This window comes from Channa argus, chromosome 13, assembly GCF_033026475.1.
Source record: "Channa argus isolate prfri chromosome 13, Channa argus male v1.0, whole genome shotgun sequence".
NCBI lineage: Eukaryota > Metazoa > Chordata > Actinopteri > Anabantiformes > Channidae > Channa > Channa argus.
This window is the reverse complement of record NC_090209.1, coordinates 15573664-15591234: the sequence shown is the minus strand read 5'-3', so window position 1 is coordinate 15591234 and position 17571 is coordinate 15573664. Positions and strand designations below refer to the sequence as shown.

Sequence of the window (17571 nt, the reverse complement as noted above, 5' to 3'; positions counted from 1 at the left end):
TCAGGACGCCTTTGGAAGGAAAACAAACTGCAGAGACCAATGTGAGTTGACTTAATCTGATTAGACTAACCTCATCAACAGCCCACTTAAAAGGGAGAAGAAAGCCCTGAATTGGGGCGAGAAGCAAGAGAAAAGGGTCTCTCTCTGTTCAGAAAGCCAAAGAGGCTCTGTGAATACACCACATTGTACTGGACATGCTGGTCTGCAGATGGCAAAATGACAACACACCGCTTGAAAAGTGAGGCAAATATAATTGATCTCAGGGTTTTTTCTTTTTCTTTTGCAGGTATGAAAACAGCCAAGGGAGTAATGAGATTAAAGAAGAATAAAGTGCAAGTCCATAAAAAAATACCACTTTCTATTACATTTGTGGTGCAAACATGAAGCTTTGAAGCCTTTGACTGAATGCAACCACCCCTGTAATGCCATGAGAAATATTTCCAAATTCTAATATTAATTTATTCAAGTTCTAACCTATTATAAAGCATCCTGCAGTTTTGGTAATACATCAAACACTGAATTGGATCAGGAAAATAAATGAATTAATACCAGCACAACTAGTGTGTGTGTGTGTGTGTGTGTGTGTGTGTGTGTGTGTGTGTGTGTGTGTGTGTGTGTGTGTGTGTGTGTTTTAAATTAATACATCTGGCCACTCCCAAATTTAAGAAACCCTAGTAACATGAAATATCTCGTCTTGGCATGAGAAAAATCCCTTCAGATCTTTTGCCAATGTTTCATGAAAAGAGCACATATTTTAAACAAATATGTGTTAACCTTAATTCTTCAATATTTGGTTTTATTAGATTCCATAATGAACCATCAGCCCTGTGTTTTTGGTATTCTGCAAATCCCTCTACTTAAAGTGGGAGGGGGTGGGGGGTGAATGCAGCACCCACAGGTGTCCTTTCACTCAGAAGCTTAGATCTCCTGGTGTTGGGACTCTGGCTCTACTTCTTTCAGATGCCTCACAGCACTAACTAGAATTACTAGCTCTCTGAAGTCCTGCTGTCATCTTTGATTTAGAAACAGAACAACAAACGGTTGTGTCCTGATTGTCATCATGTATCTGGGTTCACTTTGTTTCACCAGTGGTGGAGGAAGTATTCAGATCCTGTACTTGAATAAAAGTTGATCTACCATGTTGTAAGTGTAAGTGTGAAGCAACCTGATGTGTGTATTGATATTCTAACTTGATGAGAAACCTGGTGACTATAGGCTGATACCTACATTGACTCCTAAGAAGATCATTGAATGTCTATTTTCAATAGTATGTCTAAAGAAAAATAAAAACAATGCCTCAAATTAAACAAAATTGAACAAAATTAAGCATGGCATAAAGTAAAAAATAAGCTCCCACAAAGAGAAGAGCTGTTTCAAATTTTAAAAAATAAAGCAATAGCACAAATTGAAATGTTGACGTTTGACAATGTCTATTAAAACCAAAATGCGACAAAAATAATACAATCATAGAAGGACTGACTGGAGTGCCTTAGGAATGAGTCCTAAAACAGGGAAATAATTTAGGAACTTCCAGTTCCCTCCACTTCCCTTTTCACAAAGTCTGTTTTGAGTGGGTCAAGCTCTGTAGTTAACAAGGTCCAGAATTTTTTATGTTTTATTCTCATGTATACAATTCATCAGCAAACACCTCACTCGCACTACTTTTTAGTGTTTATGTGTCCTTCCTAACAAATAGATAAATGAGAATACAAAGGTGACTGTAAGCATTTTGGCTTTTGTAGAAGAGGTAAAATTCATAAATCAAATTAGTGGTGGATATTGATTGGAGATGTTGAAGTCATGCATGTGTAGTTTTTATTGCCCACCAGCTTTATAGCTTTTACTTCTGGTGATAATGTTCAGGCTTAAAACACTAAAAAAGTGTGGAGATGATCTCACTGAACAAAACGTCTGAGCACCATTAACCTCTGTTTATGTAAAACCACTGGCTCAAGGGAGATGCTAACTTCCAGGTTGACACACAAAAAAAATGGCAATTCCAGTTGTGTGCTAGGAAATCCTATGAAGGGAAAATAGTACTCTCAGATACTCTCTAGTATCTTTTATAGTGAATAGACATACAATATCTTGACAGCATTCTTGTGGTGATATGTGGTCCAAGCATATTATCTGTTGCTTTCCTTTACAAATAGTATAAATTTTAAACCACATTGATCGTAGGTCTCAGACTTTTGGGAGCTTGCTCTGTTGTCCATAGCATTGTAATATACAATATCATTTATTTTAAATGTGTCACTCAAAATACAATATGGTATGGTCCATATTTTAGACTGACTGGTCATTTTTAAAGTAATCAAAAATAAGTTCACAATAGATTTAAGATCTTAATGTTGTGAAATAAAGGTTGCACAAACAAACAAAAGAGAGGTAAAAATGTTCAGAAATGTAGTGACTGGATTGGATTTATGACCTTAGTACGACTTCAGCCTTGACCATCATATATTATATTATAATAATCGATGCATTAATATGCCATCAGCAGACCATTTTGCACTATTCTTTCACACACCCAACAGTTACAGCTTTTTAGTCAAATTTATAAATGAACATAATGTTTTCAAAGGATTAGTATCCTCAAATTTTATCACCTTCCTGCTTTTCCTTTGATAAAATAGCCACAGGATCCGAAACAAAGTAAAAGCCACCCAAACAGACATTGAGACTGTTCAGAGTTAGGGATTCATGGTGGTAAATACATGTTGATTGGGGAATGTGTATAAAGGGATTGCCTGGCCAACACTAGCTAATACAGATATAATTGACTCTCCTTCTGCATTCTGCACATGGATTTGGAGAAGAGCGCAGGCTTATTGTACAACAACAAATTAAGCAGCCAGCAGTCAATAGGAGCTGCTGAGCATTCACCAGATCTGGACAACAGACTACTGAACTCTGCTAAATCTGCAAACACAGCTTGTCCCTCCTTTTGAGCTCTTTCATCTCCCCCGACATCTCCTCCTGCAGACCTTCACCTCATAAAGTTAAGTCAAAAAGCAAGTGCCTTTGGCTCCCGTCCGGTGAATGTTGATTGTATCTTAAAAACTGCAGAGATTTCTATTCTTTACATTCCTCTGGTCATCAATGCCAGCACCAGCTTTAAAGATGCTCTAATGGTGGAGTCACACAAAAAATTTCTTTCTAATTGAAGGCGAATTCCTGTTCTCTTTGTTGTCTGAGCCCAGATCTTTAAAATGCAGGAATGACAAGGGGGAATTATGGATGGATAATGTTTGAAATACCAAGAGTTTTCAGACTTGGTTGTTGTGACTTCAAAAGGTGCTGCTCCACCTTTACAGAAATATTAAACCAAAATCACTTTTACCCGACTGCTGCAGGGAGCAGTTGTGTAATCTGTGTGGAGCTCTTTGGAATTAGATCTGCATCATTTGGACCAATCTGAAAGCAAATGAAAGCGATCTGAGCCCAAGCACACACAGCTGGCCCTTGAGAATCCTGGGTAAACAAGTGTCCAGCATGCCTCACCACAGCTCACCCATGGGGGGACATGAGCCAGTGAACAATGACTGATAGTCCAGCAGGGACTGGACTGAATCAGGGCTTTGCACAATTTTATTACATTTTGCCTGTTTCAATAGATTACTAGCCAAAAGAGAATCACAGACGTTGTCATCAGTTTTTAGATTACTAATACATCTGACTTCCTTATTAGACTTGCCAAAGCTGCTATTATTGCAGCACAACATGAACATTTGCTCTTCACTGAATAAGCTTTACATTTTTATTGTTGCTGGTCACCTGTTACATCAACCAGTATATGGAGTTCATGTTTTTAGTGTTTCTGCATGTTGGAGCAAATTTGCAACAAATTAATAAACCTCTCATCACTGCTGACTATGATTAAATGTATGATTTTATGTTTTGTTTAGTTTTTTCTACTTTACATATAGTCATTTGTGTTAATTCTTTTAAGGGTGATCATGCAGACACCTAAACTTCAAGTCTTATCTAATCTTAAAGATGTTTGATTCTATTTTTGTCACAGTTATGTTATTACAGCGCTATAATCAAGCCAGAAACTCTTTGCTGCTAATCAAATAACATTTTAAAACACACACACACTCACAAACACACGGATACAATTACATACATGCACTATGCTGTGTTGTTATATGTGGCACATATTGCATGTATAGGCAGTTGTGCTGCAGAATCCATTGTGTATGTTAAGGATGTAAATATATACTCATTAGTACGTGGGCAAGACTCTTAACACCCCAGCAGCCCATTCCTATCCCCAGCTGTGCAGTGCTTGTCCAAGCCCAGTAGGAATTTGGGAGGGTCGTATCAGGAAGGGCATCCAGCGTAAAAACTGTGCCAAATCAACATGTGGACAATGATCTGCTGTGGCGACTCTGAACTCACGGGATAAGCCAAAAGGACAAAAAAAAAAAAAAGTACTTGGATGCAAGCAATATAAATGTATTATGTAAAGATAAAATTGTAATATTATATAATCATATATTTTGTGTAAATCCTTTTTCTTTATATTTTATGTCATATATTGAAACTGTTTGCTTTATCACTTATTTCTCCATTTCTTGTCTGTTATTATTCCTGGGCTTTTGGGCAACATAAGTAATGGGACATGTGATGTTTGCCTGACCTAACTCTTAGAAAGATATAAGAAAGAAAATTTAATAATACAGTTTTCATGTGAATCATGTATCATTACTTTCCTTATTTCTTCCTTTCTTCCTTCCTATTTATTCCTTATTTTTGCTTTGTTACCACAGGTATGCCACCTTGTGGTAGTTTTAATACAACAGTACTTGTTCCCCATAAAAGTCATTTTTAGGCCTTGGCCTATGACTCGTTTATGGATATCAAAAAGCTCAGAAAGTTAGGGAACATGCTCAGGAATTTAAAATGTATTTTTAGGAAGTATTAAATGCAATAAACTAGGAAAATCCTTGAAGTGCAAAGTTGTTGATCATTACATTGCATGTAAAACATCCACAAAACACTTCACAACACAGTTTTTATCAACTCACATTTAAATTACACTGGGGTTACATGTGTGCTGTCTTTAAATTGCTTCACAGAGGCTTAGAGCTCCGGTATGTTTGGTTTTTAACTCCCCTAAATGACCCAAAATCCATCATGTTAAATGGGTTCACTGTTGTAGGCCAAACGAGACGCCAGATGGTGCTCTTTTCCTTCAAACACCCTCAACACTTTGTTTCAACACAGCCGCACACACATATAAGCATAAACAACCTGGCAGAAAGGACGACTCCATTATAAGATGTAATCTACGCGCTGACTCAAAAGCATAATCATTGCTTAATAAAACTACATTTTAGTGCATTATTAATTCTATACATTTTAGTAGCAGCGCTCACTGGATTTTATCTCACGTTTATCACTGCTGTGATTTTTCTGAAACAGGTAACAGTGATTTCATGTAGGCTAATTAGGTAGTGTTATATATAACTGTTATATGTAACTGTTGTCTTGCTTCCTTAAGAAAATTAGCTGCTTCTATCGCTGCGGTGCAAGTCTTCCAATGCAGACTAAATACCATGCTTAATATACATATTCCATTCTATTCTATTCTAGTTTAATACAACGATCCTAAATTTTCAGACCTGACATTTTGCGCTCTTCGATCTTTCGGCTATAATCTGCAAGTTTTGGCACGTGCTCCGCACAGACCGGAGAGGACTGTGCGTGAATGGCACGCGGACAGATGTGCCCCCGCTCCTCCTCCTTCTCTCTTTCCTCCTCTCCTTTGAGCTGCTCCCGCGCCGGGATGATTGACACAGAGCCGTTCTCACAGCCAATCAGAGAGCGCCCTGCCTCGTTTGCATAAAGTGGTCGCATGCCATTGGCTTGGTGCGTGCTGCTGCAAACCGCCTCGCGTGCCACAACAGATGTCTTCTCCTTGGTGGTGCAAGAGGACTCTCAAAAACAGACTGAATGTGTATTTGTTTTCATGTGAGACCGAAAAAATGTTTGTACTTGAAATAAGCAAACGTGTGTCGTGATTATGGCAGCAGGTGTTTCTAGCTTTCAGAAGGGGCACACAAGTTCAGGTGGAATAAAACAAATGGTGAAGCTGGATTTCGAGGTTTGGGTATTGGCATTTTACGCACCGCATTACACCACCAAAATGTTCTCCGGAGGGTTCTCGTATGAGAAACATACATGCACTTGCAGCCGGAAAACAATGAAATAATTTATATTAATATAAACAAAAGTTTTGCCAGTGCAGACTCTACATTCTTCCACACAGCCAGCAGCGAAACATTTTTGAGGAGCACGGAGCAAAGTTTGGAGCGATCATCCATCATGGCCCCAACACACCCACCCAGCCCCACACCCCCTTATCATTTAACAGGCCGGCCCGGCCGCCGCTGCTCGCTCCGCTTTGTTGTTTGTCCCTACAGGGCTGATTGAGCAGCGCGTGACTGACGGCCCGCGGGTGTGTTGTCCAATCAGCAGCCTGCCCCGCGCCCAATGGGCGAGTCCTCTCTGCTATTGGCTGAGACGAGTGTGGGAAAGAATGCAGAGAAGGTTTCACACGAACTGGGAGCACGCGAGCCGTGTATAAGTACCGCAGCGTCGTGTGTCGGCGGCTGAAGCGGAGACTCGCGTCGCACGTTCCTCTGGTCGGATGACAGCCAAGTGATAACAAGCGACATAACGCAAACCGATAGGTAAAAGCGAGTGTCAGGCGCCTCGTACATCTTCAGCAAAGTGACACATCATTTTTTGTTACAACGTTTTATATTTTTACGGCGCTTTCTCGTAAAGGATTTATATCTGTACACTTCCCCTGGTTTGATGATGCCAGCTGACACTATGGAAAAGCAGACGGCGTCCCCTATTGCCGGGGCTCCTGCAAACGGATCACACACACCGGACAAACCGAAAAACGCCAGCGAGCACAGAAAGGTATGTTTAATGTTTAGTGCACTGTAAAATAGCATAGCTTTAGTTTGCAAATTGACATTTTTCATTCCGGAAGCAAGAAGTTAATGTATCCTTGTTTATTCTTTGCAGTCGTCAAAACCTATCATGGAAAAACGCCGCAGAGCAAGAATTAACGAAAGCCTTGGGCAGCTCAAGACACTCATCCTGGACGCACTTAAAAAAGATGTAAGTGCAGACGAATTTTGGGGGCTTGTTTTACAGTTTGAAGTCTTAAAGATCATTCAAGTACTTTGAACACGTTTAACCTGTCGTATTATCTCACACAGAGCTCCAGACACTCTAAGTTGGAAAAAGCAGATATCCTGGAGATGACAGTGAAGCACTTGAGGAACCTGCAACGCGTACAGATGAGCGGTAAGTGCGTTTAATAAGAAAAATCACACCGATTGTAGAGTCTCTATGAAGTTCTTGAAAAAGTCTTAAAAGCCAGATGTGTGTCACTCATGTCCGTCCACTCTCTTTCTCCCCCAGCAGCGCTCTCGGCAGATGCCACCGTCCTGAGCAAATACAGAGCCGGATTCAACGAGTGCATGAATGAGGTGACCCGGTTCCTGTCCACCTCAGAGGGGGTGAACACGGAGGTGAGGTCGAGGCTCCTCAACCACCTTTCTAGCTGCATGACCCAGATGATTCCCATGAACTACACGCAGCAGTCCCCATCCCAGCAGACGCACCTGGCCCAGCCTCTCCATGTCCAGCTTCCATCCACTCTACCCATGGGCTCTAAACTCAGTCCTGCTGAGGCCGTCTCCCCCAAGGTCTTTGGTGGGTTCCAGCTGGTCCCCGCAACTGATGGACAGTTCGCTTTTTTGATCCCTAACCCGGCATTTGCCTCTGCCACAGCCCCTGTCATTCCCCTTTACGCGAACGCAGGAGTTCCTGTTGCGGTTAACGCCAGTCCGGTGCACGGTAGCTCAGCGCCGACTGCAGCTTCTCCAGTGCACGGCATGACATCCTTCTCCGGGGGGTCCCAGGCGCTCAGCCCTGTGGGTGTCAGCACAGGCTCAGAGAGCAGCGAGCCTGTGTGGCGGCCCTGGTAGCTTAAGGGAGAAGAGAGTCGTGTGAATCCAATTTGCATTACTTTTCCAATTTCTACATTAAACTGACTGAACACAACTGTTGCGGATGTTCGACTTGTCACCCTAACTCCATAACACTCCCCCAGCAGTTTTTGTTGTTTCGTTTTATGGAACAGAGGCTGCTTTAAATGGCACATGGTTATAATTTATTGACTGATTCCAACATTTGGAGCTCGGTGGTAAATATGCTGTAAATGCAGAAAGATTTATAGGATTTTTGTGATGAAGTACTTTTTATGAAAAGGTTTTAGTTTTGTACAAAGTTGTTATTGATTGTTATACCAAAGCTGTGTTTTATATTCTTTGTTGTTCTGTGTTAAAAAGACAAACCGAAGTTGGGTGATGACCCATTGTTTGAATAAAACAATTTTCAAAAATGTATTTATTGTCTACAGTCTCGTTCTATCACGTCAGTTATACTTTGTTATACTTTACAATGTCTCATTGTCCAATTTTTTGGGCCGTGCGTAAAAGTTACATTTGATGCGTAAATGTCACATTGATATATTGATAGAACGTCTGGGGAATATGACTTGCTGCTATACCAACAACCAAAACGAAGCCGCTAAAATGTGACTGTGTTCCTAATATGAACCTCAATATCAATGAATATAGGCTATTATAGTTTAAGTGGCCACATTGTCACCGGTTTGGCGGGAGCTCCTTGCATCTGGCTCAACAGAGAGTGACCCTGGGTGGGGGGGGGGGCGTAGCTTTCTATTGCTATAAAGGTAATTAAAAGATTGAAAAGAGTTTGATCCCGTATGCAGCGGGAGCTTTAAGAAGTCTTAAACCCATACGAGCCTGGGAAATGCACTCGGGGGTTAATGTCACTAACAGATTGCTTCAGTGAAAAGAGAATATGGAAGGTTTCGCGCTTCCTTTTGTGTGTCAATTGTTCAATTCCACCCCCAGTGGGCCTACACCTCAATAAAAGAGAAAATGGGGAACTCCCTTAGTTTGGTGTTATTGCGGGGAAACCTGACCAAAGTCGGTATAAAAAATACATCTTTTGCAGGATATAGAAACCTGATTATAACTTATTTCCCAAACCACTTTCAGTCTGTCTCACACTCTAACAAGATTACTTAACACACACAGTTTCATTTGGTGTGTCTTAAAGGTTTCCACCTCTTTTCCTTTTATCTCCCCCTGTTTATCTCTGGGTGTAAAATAATATTCCTGCGATGAGGGGGATATAATACACAGTGTTTCGGTGTCGGCCGGCGTGGCGTTAGCCGTGTGTCAAACACTTACAGTCAACAGGCCCCTTTTTTGGTCGAGCTCAGGTTACATTTAAATACACCACCATCAGGACATGGGTGCGCATGGCAGCCACAGGCCAAAAGTAACTCGGAGTGTTTCTCATCTGAACCTTTCATTACATTTGGAAAAGGCAAACGTTTGTTGCTTCTCCAAAACATTTCATTTGCAAACTCCAAGGCCTGTGCACAAACGCAGTTTATCCGTGAACAACAAAAACAGTCTTTGGAGGTTCAGAACAAAATATATAAAAGGTCATACCATGAAAAACACAAATGCATCGTGTTGACCAACAGCGTTAACAGGCTGCATCGACATTAAGACAATTAAAGAAAAACACATTTTAAAACAGTGAAAATAAAAGAAACATGTCATCGCATTTATATCCTTTTAACAGCTGACAAGACAATCTATGAAAGTTCACGTCTTTATAATGTAATTTCCCCCACATTACAAGTGACGGGTGTTTTTTGCATTCGTGAGTTGTAAATGATAACAATCTTTCTTCAGCAGTTGGACTGTTGTTCAGTCCTGTAGTTGCGTTCTCACTTTCACCCCTTTTAGTGCCAGTGCCCTGCAGATGACACCGTCGCTACTGAAAACCCCATCGGTGACATTCGGGCAGCTTCCTTCTGCAGGGAGGCAAACTGAAACACCAGTTGGCACCGTGTGTGGGTTCTGTGGTCGCGTCTACTGCCTTCGTGTCTGACTTAATAGTTCAGAGATGCCTTTGTGTAGCTGAGGTCGTGAGAACCGAGCGAACTAGTCTGCCTGCGGCCGGGCACAGCGCCAGTCAGTAAATCCCCGCTGGCAGGACGGGTCGTGCAGCCGCTCTGCGGAGGTGAGGAGGCGGACACACACGCGTGGGGGACTCGGGTAAAGCGTCATACACTCCTAAGAGAAGTTGACTGAGTCCATTCAGTTTTTATAAGGCAGCGTGTTTGCAAATCAGGTTAAAGCTGCTGCGCCTGTTACGTGTTTTGCCCGTGTTGAGAAACATGAATATAAAGACACCAGGAAAACAAGCACGTGTGTTGTGTTAAACAGATGTAACAACACACATCCTTAGAGAGAATATGAGCAGTGGTGTACGCGTCTGTACAGCTGACACGTCACTTTACAGAAACCTGTGTAAGTAGTGTAAATGTTCTGTTGTGCATTGCTCGTCGGCTCCACGCAGGTGCAGGTCCACAGATATGGACCACACTGTTGGGTAAATGTGGATCATCAGCAGTATGTAAAACGCAACAGGCGGCAATCCCGCTCTGGTGATGAAAAGGATTCCTATAGAGGGCTGAAAGTCCCTCGGGGATGTGCGCTATCACGTCCCCTGGGAGAAGCCGCTATTGATGGGTGTAGGGGTCATCAGAGGAGCCACAAATTATCATTCTCATTAGCGACTGAATAGAGGAGCGCGCACAAAACGTTTCCCTCCAAATTCACAATTACCATTGTTGGAAAAGGCCTGGTTTAGCAAGCACTTATTCCTTTTTGTAGACAGTTTCTACCACATCCAGTTTCAGGGAGTGTTTCACTCCAGATACGAACGCTTCCTCTATCTCACTCACACCAACACCTCAGCCAAAACAGCTACCAAAATTATTAGTGAACAGACAATTCTTTTAACTCCATTTGATTTCTTTCTGCCGGCCAACCATTTATCAAAGTCAGCTGAGATGAGGAAGTCATGCTCGAGTCAACCAAAGGCTTTGCTTATTCACTTTCACTTGCTTCTTTCTTTCTGTTGCTTTTAGACAGATACATCAATTCTTATAATTAAAACAATTCAACACATTATCCCCAAATTGCCTGCCTGTCGCCAGTGTGATGTAGCCAAAAAGGTTTTTATTGCAACCAAAACCCTCCCTCAGCCTGAGACTGAAAAACTGTAAAATGTTTTACTTTTGCCAGAGGATGTATAACCTACAGTTCAGGCAACATCAATTTTATGATCATTATCAATATGTCAAGCAACAGATTTCCTCAATGAAATGGTTTCATCTTGGAGCTCTGTCTACTTTCTGAGTGAATACAGGAAATAGCCGCCAAGCTGTTAAAGCTTCAGTTTTCTGACCTCCTCATGGAAAACATCTCTCTCTCCTCGCAGGAGGGTGTCCTCAAGATACTTTTATTGTCAATTTGCATAATGTATTGTACATAGTAAAGAGAGTGCAAAAACAAAGACAAATGAAAACAATTATGAGATAATAAACATTCTAAAATAATTTAAATCAACCTATAAACAACAGTGCCGATGTAGAAATAGAAATGCATGTAAACTTGGAAACCAGTGCAATTGACAACAGCAGCAAACTCAGGAAATGTACTGATTGGTTCCCTCAAGTGCGTGACCCAACCAAACCATGTATGCAGGTGTTGGGATGAGTGATTCTGAACTTATTTGACAGGTGTTCACATTTTATGTTTTAGTATGTAGCCCCTAACCCTTTGGTCATATCACCCTCCTCCTCCCAGTCTTTTTTGGCTCCGTCCAAGCTTCTGTACAGTCTCTGTATTTATAGCAAGGGACCACTTATCCATGGGACTGGGTGTGAGGTGCTGGGTGTGTGCAGAGAAGGTGAGGCTGGGTGTGCAGACGCAAAGGGATGCATCAAGTCTGATCAAATATCACAGGGTGCGGGCGCCTCGTGGGCTCCGTTGATCCTCACTGCTTGTCTACAGAACCTATTTCTGAGGCCAGATTTGGCTTTTCAGCAGCTTCTCCAGTTTCAAGGCAAGAAGCCTGTGGCTTATGGCCTTAGCAACTGGTGCAGATTCCGCAAGAGAAAGTGAAGCATCTTGTTGATAGTGCTACAGGTCATCCTGCAGGCTCCTAGGTGGCCTTGAAGGAACCCTGCCTTTTAAATTGGAAGCTTTATATTTATTATCTATGGTCTTCGCCCCACAGCTTTGGCAGCGGCTGCTCATTTTTAGGTCTGGTCCAGAGTTCAGCAGCACTATTTTCACCAATAAATACTCAAGCATGATGTCCTAATGTTGGAAATGTGGAGATGAAAGAGTTTAGGTGCAATGATTTTGTAGCCCCTGATTTGACCCCGATTTATCATAGCTCAGTGTATTGAAAAAAATTGAGGTTTATGAGGCTGGTATTGGAATTTTTTAAATTATCTTTCAATAAACTTTTTTAGGAAGTGACATATATTTAATAAATAATGAATAAACATTATTTTATTCTATATATTATACTGTATTATATTATAGTGCCAATTTACTATACATTTATTCAATATCACCATCTAGTGTATAAAACTTTCCCGGATGTGTTTTTGTGTGTGTTTGCGTGCATGCTTGTGTGTGTGTCTGTGTGTGTGTGTGTGTGTGTGAGAGAGAGAGAGAGAGAGAGAGAGAGAGAGAGAGAGAGAGAGAGGCTCAGCCTGAGTCTTACCACATGCCCAGACTTATCCCCAGTTTGACACTTGAGAACATCATGCACAATTCAATTTTTGACTCACATGTCTTTTCAGGATGCCACCTTCTGTCTGTTGTTTATGTTTGAGTGCATTTCACCCTCTTCCTCTCCACTTGTGTGTGGTGTGTGGTGGTTGAAAGCAATGCATTTACTAGACACATTTGCATTGTGTGGTTTGGTGATACTGTGAGAAAGAGACTTTGACCTATTTCAGTGATGGATCCTGCAAGATAAATATATATTTTTACTGCCACTGCTGGGCAGTGTTGTTAGTCTCTAATCCTGTTTAAAGGGAAGAAACATACTGTGATTGCCTTTTTTCATGTCTCTATACATTGTGTATGTCCTCCATGTAAACATACCCTCCAATGCAAAGAAGCTACAGTAGCTACAAACTTTGAACATGCTGCGTTTTTTATATAAAAACAAAGGATTCTAGAGGGGGAAATTAGATTTTTGTTGTCTTACCTAGGAGCTAATATCATTTGATGTCTGTGTGATCAATAGAGAGCTAGCTCTGTGATAATCTGGCCTTATTTAGCACAGAATAAAACTGACAGATTTAATTCTGTATACAGCACAAACAGGACTGACTAGCTGACAACATTGAACAGAGCAGATGTAATTTTTAAATGAACAGTTGTACTGCTTTGATCATTTTGGTTGTGTATGCCATCACACTAAATCTGTGATCAAACAATCAACTCAGAGATTTAATTTAAGGGTTTTGTTACTCTATGAACTGTAGAATTAAAGCCATTCTTATATACAGCATACTATTTCCATAGACCAATGTTTTTCAGCTGCTAATGCAGATTAGAATGTTAATGTAGAGATAACATTTTTTGTAACCTCTTTTCCAAATTATGTCTGATCTCCATCTGTTGTTAGACAATGTCTGACTAAAATGTACCATTCACTTTTGACAAGGTTTTGTTCTAGTAAATTTTTGTCAAATGTTTTCAAGTCTTTGTTACAGAACCCACAAGTTCACTTTCATTTTTCATTTTATTGTTCTTTTCAGCATCTCTTTCTCCCAAACAATTTTTCAGAAAAATGCTAAGTTAGCAACCCAGACATCTTCTCATCAGTAGAAGCTCAAGGAAATGCTCAGTCACTGTATTACATTTAGCAAATTTAATACATATGAGCCTATTTGACAAAAGGATGTTCTACTTTGAGAGGCTATAAAAACCTTCCTTTCCCGATCAGTCATCCCACTATGCTGAGACTAAGCTTGGTGGTGACAGCCTCGCTGTTGCAAGAGAATTATCACCTTAGCACTGTAGGGAGGGGGAGGGGGGACATTGTCCCCTAAACAGGATGTCCTGGTGTCTGGTCCAATCTCATATGTGCTTTGTATGTCTGTCTGTATGTCTGTATGTGGACACTGGGGCAAATCCTTAAAGCAGATGTGACCCGGATTTGAAAAGGTGCCATCACCTTTTCAAATGTTGAACTCTTCCTTCCCCTATCAGTGACTTGTTTTCATCCTTTCTATATTATGAAGTTTCCCCACATAAGGACTTGCATGGAAAATGCTAAGCAGACACTGAAAATGTAATGTGGGCAATAAGTGTGTGTGTGTGTATTTGTGCCTTTGCACTAGGTGTAGTGAAAGGAGTTATGAGATGAGCCCTTGTCTTTTTTTCTTTCATTCTTCCTCCGCTTCTCCTCTTTTCATGCCCTGGGAAGGTAAACACTTACCCTCTTTGCTCTTGTTTTTCTAATGGTAACTGTTGAACAGTGTGTGCTCCACTCGTGGTTTTATTGCCTGGATTGTCATGCAGGAGGCAGGGGAGACAAGTGTCAATAAGAGCATGGGCTCACTCCAAACAAATGGGCTCAGAGAACAGGGAAACAGAGCCTGAGAATGCAGCTGGGTACACACATATGCACGCATGCACACACACACACACACACACACACACACACACACACACACACACACACACACACACACACACACACACACACACACACACACACACACACACACACACACACACACACACACACACAAAACAAATGGTTTCTTAATGCCCACCTCCCGGAAGACATTAGTCAAATATCATTAAAACGCAATATGATTACAGCTCAAGAAGGCCAAATTTACATTTTTTACAGTCCCTTTGGGATGCAATATTCTCTTAAAATGTCTTGAATATCTGAAGTTTCAGCTTAATCTGTCTGAACTGTGCCTCCTTGAAAACTAATATCACAAGTAAAAGAATTTAAATTCAATTAAGCTGCTGAGTTGTCCCACCTCGTTGACATAAATTAGATCTTAAATTAGATAGAAATCAGTTGAAATAAAACTGATAAAATACCGACAGCCACAATGGGTGTTGAGCAACTAAACGATAACAGGACACAGATTTAGAGATTCAGTTCACCTTTTGTATATTGTTAAGAAATCATTGGTTAGTTCACATATTACAACTGACCTAACAGGAAACTTTATAACACATCATCTATTAAGACTTTTAAACTCCCCTGCACTCATCAGTCATGCTCTTATCTCCACTGATATAACAAACAGCTTTTAATGGTACTTAACAATGGGCTGACAGAAGGTAAACAGCTGCCTCTGCTGCCGCCTTTCGACTCTGCTTGTGTCTTTCTGTCTGCTGCTGGTGACTGCTCCAGAATGGATGGCTCGTCCTGCACAACCACTCATCTCCAGCCATGTGCTGCTCTTCAGACCTAAAGAAACTGGGCCCCATGATGAATACATGGACCCATGATAAGATTAGCACGGGGCAAACACACACATCGGACACTGTCTCCCATGTTATTCTCAGCCTTAGCCCATTCATAAAGGAATCCCACCCTCTGTGAATGTCTGGTCGTGTGTCTCTCTTCATGTCTCCTGCTTTATGTGGAATGTTTGAGAACGATGCTGCGGTTGTTCTTCTAGAGTTATCAAAGTAGTTGGTTTAAACAGTGTGCACATTTTCTCACTGTGCAGAGAGTATTGATTGTATTTGTCTCTGATTTTGTTGCCTCAATTTCAATATAAAGGAGGCACATTTTGTTTTAATGACATTCTCACGCAACATGTTTTTCCAGAACCAGTGTTCCTAATACTCCTGATAATCAAAGACTCCAAACTGAACAGTTTTTGTAACAACCACTTTTTGCCAAACAGGTGCCTGGATCAATACCTTGAGTATTAATTCTATAAGTCTAGTTTTTGTATCAGTACTGCAATTAATAGCATGTAATATATATTACAAAAAACAAACAAACCAAAATTACTAACATCCATTTCCCTTAAGATCCCTTTGGTCTATGTTCTTTTTGCTTCTCTCACATGTACAGACATGGGTGTGTTTACTGCAATTTCTTTCAGTGACACTAAAATGGGTTCATAATGTTATTGATGATGAATTCAGCTTATCAATCTATGGATTCATCCAGTACAGTTATTGTATTTACTAATCAATTGTTCTTCCTTTTACAGATTACAAATTTTCTACTTGATTTCTTAATAATCCAACACGTACAGGGACATTGCAACAATGAAAATGGGATTTTAAGCAGCACAAGGGTGTTTTCCCAGCACCACCACCCCTTTCTCTCTGTGGCTTTCACAGATATCTCTAATAAATGGCATAGCAGATCTCTTAACAGCTCTTTTATGTAAATTTGTGTGACCTGACCTTTTAAAGAAAATGCTGATAAAGTGACACCTATGAGTGCAGCAATATGTTTCTGAGAGCCTCTAAACACTGTGAGGTCTGAGAATAGTCTGAGGCGGATGTGAACGCTGGAATTTATGTTTGTGTGAGAGATGCTCAGCTACCCCCTACTGTGTTGCCGTGTTTTGACTGACAGCACCAGTCCGGCTGTACAATAGCTGATCTTTGCTCTCTGTCTGACTGTATAAACACAGAGTGGGTTTGCTTCCTCATGCAGAACTCCAGTATTGATCACTTTGGTGAGATCCCACAGCCACTCTCATTGTCCTCTGGACCCTTTCTGTCCTGTCAATCAATAGCTCTTTGTGTTGATTTTTACCCATTGACAAATCACTCTGTCTCATTGTCTTTGCTAAACTGTCAGTCAAGCAGACAGTTTTGCCGTATTTGATTCTCATTCCACCCTGAGTTTTACATTCCAAGTGGGAAGAGTACAATCAGTGCCAAACACCAGAAACTGAAAACTGCTGGTTATAAATTAATATAGTGTGTCTTATAAAGTGTGTGCATGTTTTGATTTTTCAAAATTTGGACTTGTAAAAAATGAAGTGGTGTGGTTTTTCCAGAAGAATTTTGAGTAAGAAAGAATAAAAGCTTAATGCACACACAGAGGCACACAAGCACGCACACACAGACCATAAACTTTATACCACTGTGTACATATCAAATTACAAACGATATCAGCTACATTCATTAAATAAACCAGATGTGTCTTATTCTGTTCCTTTGTGTAATACAAGAACAGGAATTCCTCCACAAAGCTAATTAAAAGCTCATATTATTATCTTCATCCTTTGGGTCTGACAATGCCAGCGCCCATCAAGCCGTCAGCAAATAAAAGTTTTTCGAGTCATTAAACCCTGTTGTCTAAATGAGCGATCTCTGTTCTTGAGAGTGTGACCTGATGCCTGCAGTGCCCACAGACACTGATGATGAAGTTGGCCAGACAGAGACTGGGAAAGCCTCCAGCCAGTGACATTAACACAACACATAGACTTAGTCTGATTATCTTGTTAACAAGAATTGTGTGCTTGTTAACCATTGATGTCTTCAGTTTTTTAAAAATCTTTTCTATCCTTCAGTGATTTAACCTGTTCAAACAACACATCACATGACA

General features: G+C 40.8%; 1 protein-coding gene across 2 annotated transcripts; it reads left to right on the top strand.

The window, feature by feature from the left end:
- The first annotated feature begins 6598 nt into the window (after positions 1-6598).
- On the top strand, positions 6599-8438 carry her9 (hairy-related 9). Of its 2 annotated transcripts, none has more exons than XM_067528363.1 (4): positions 6599-6939; positions 7048-7143; positions 7245-7332; positions 7453-8438. In XM_067528363.1, the coding sequence occupies exons 1-4, from the start codon at positions 6829-6831 to the stop codon at positions 8016-8018; spliced, it is 861 nt and encodes a 286-aa protein (XP_067384464.1). In that variant the 5' UTR covers positions 6599-6828; the 3' UTR covers positions 8019-8438. The 2 variants fall into 2 exon arrangements, with proteins under 2 accessions (XP_067384464.1, XP_067384463.1); XM_067528362.1 differs by having other exon boundaries at positions 7450-8438.
- Positions 8439-17571: the final 9133 nt, after the last annotated feature.

Coding starts and splice junctions, on each gene's coding strand:
- her9 (XM_067528362.1), top strand. CDS start 6,829: ATGATGCCAGCTGACACTATGGAAAAGCAGACGGCGTCCCCTATTGCC. Junction 6,940..7,047: donor ACGCCAGCGAGCACAGAAAG/GTATGTTTAATG, acceptor TATTCTTTGCAG/TCGTCAAAACCTATCATGGA. Junction 7,333..7,449: donor GCAACGCGTACAGATGAGCG/GTAAGTGCGTTT, acceptor TTTCTCCCCCAG/CAGCGCTCTCGGCAGATGCC.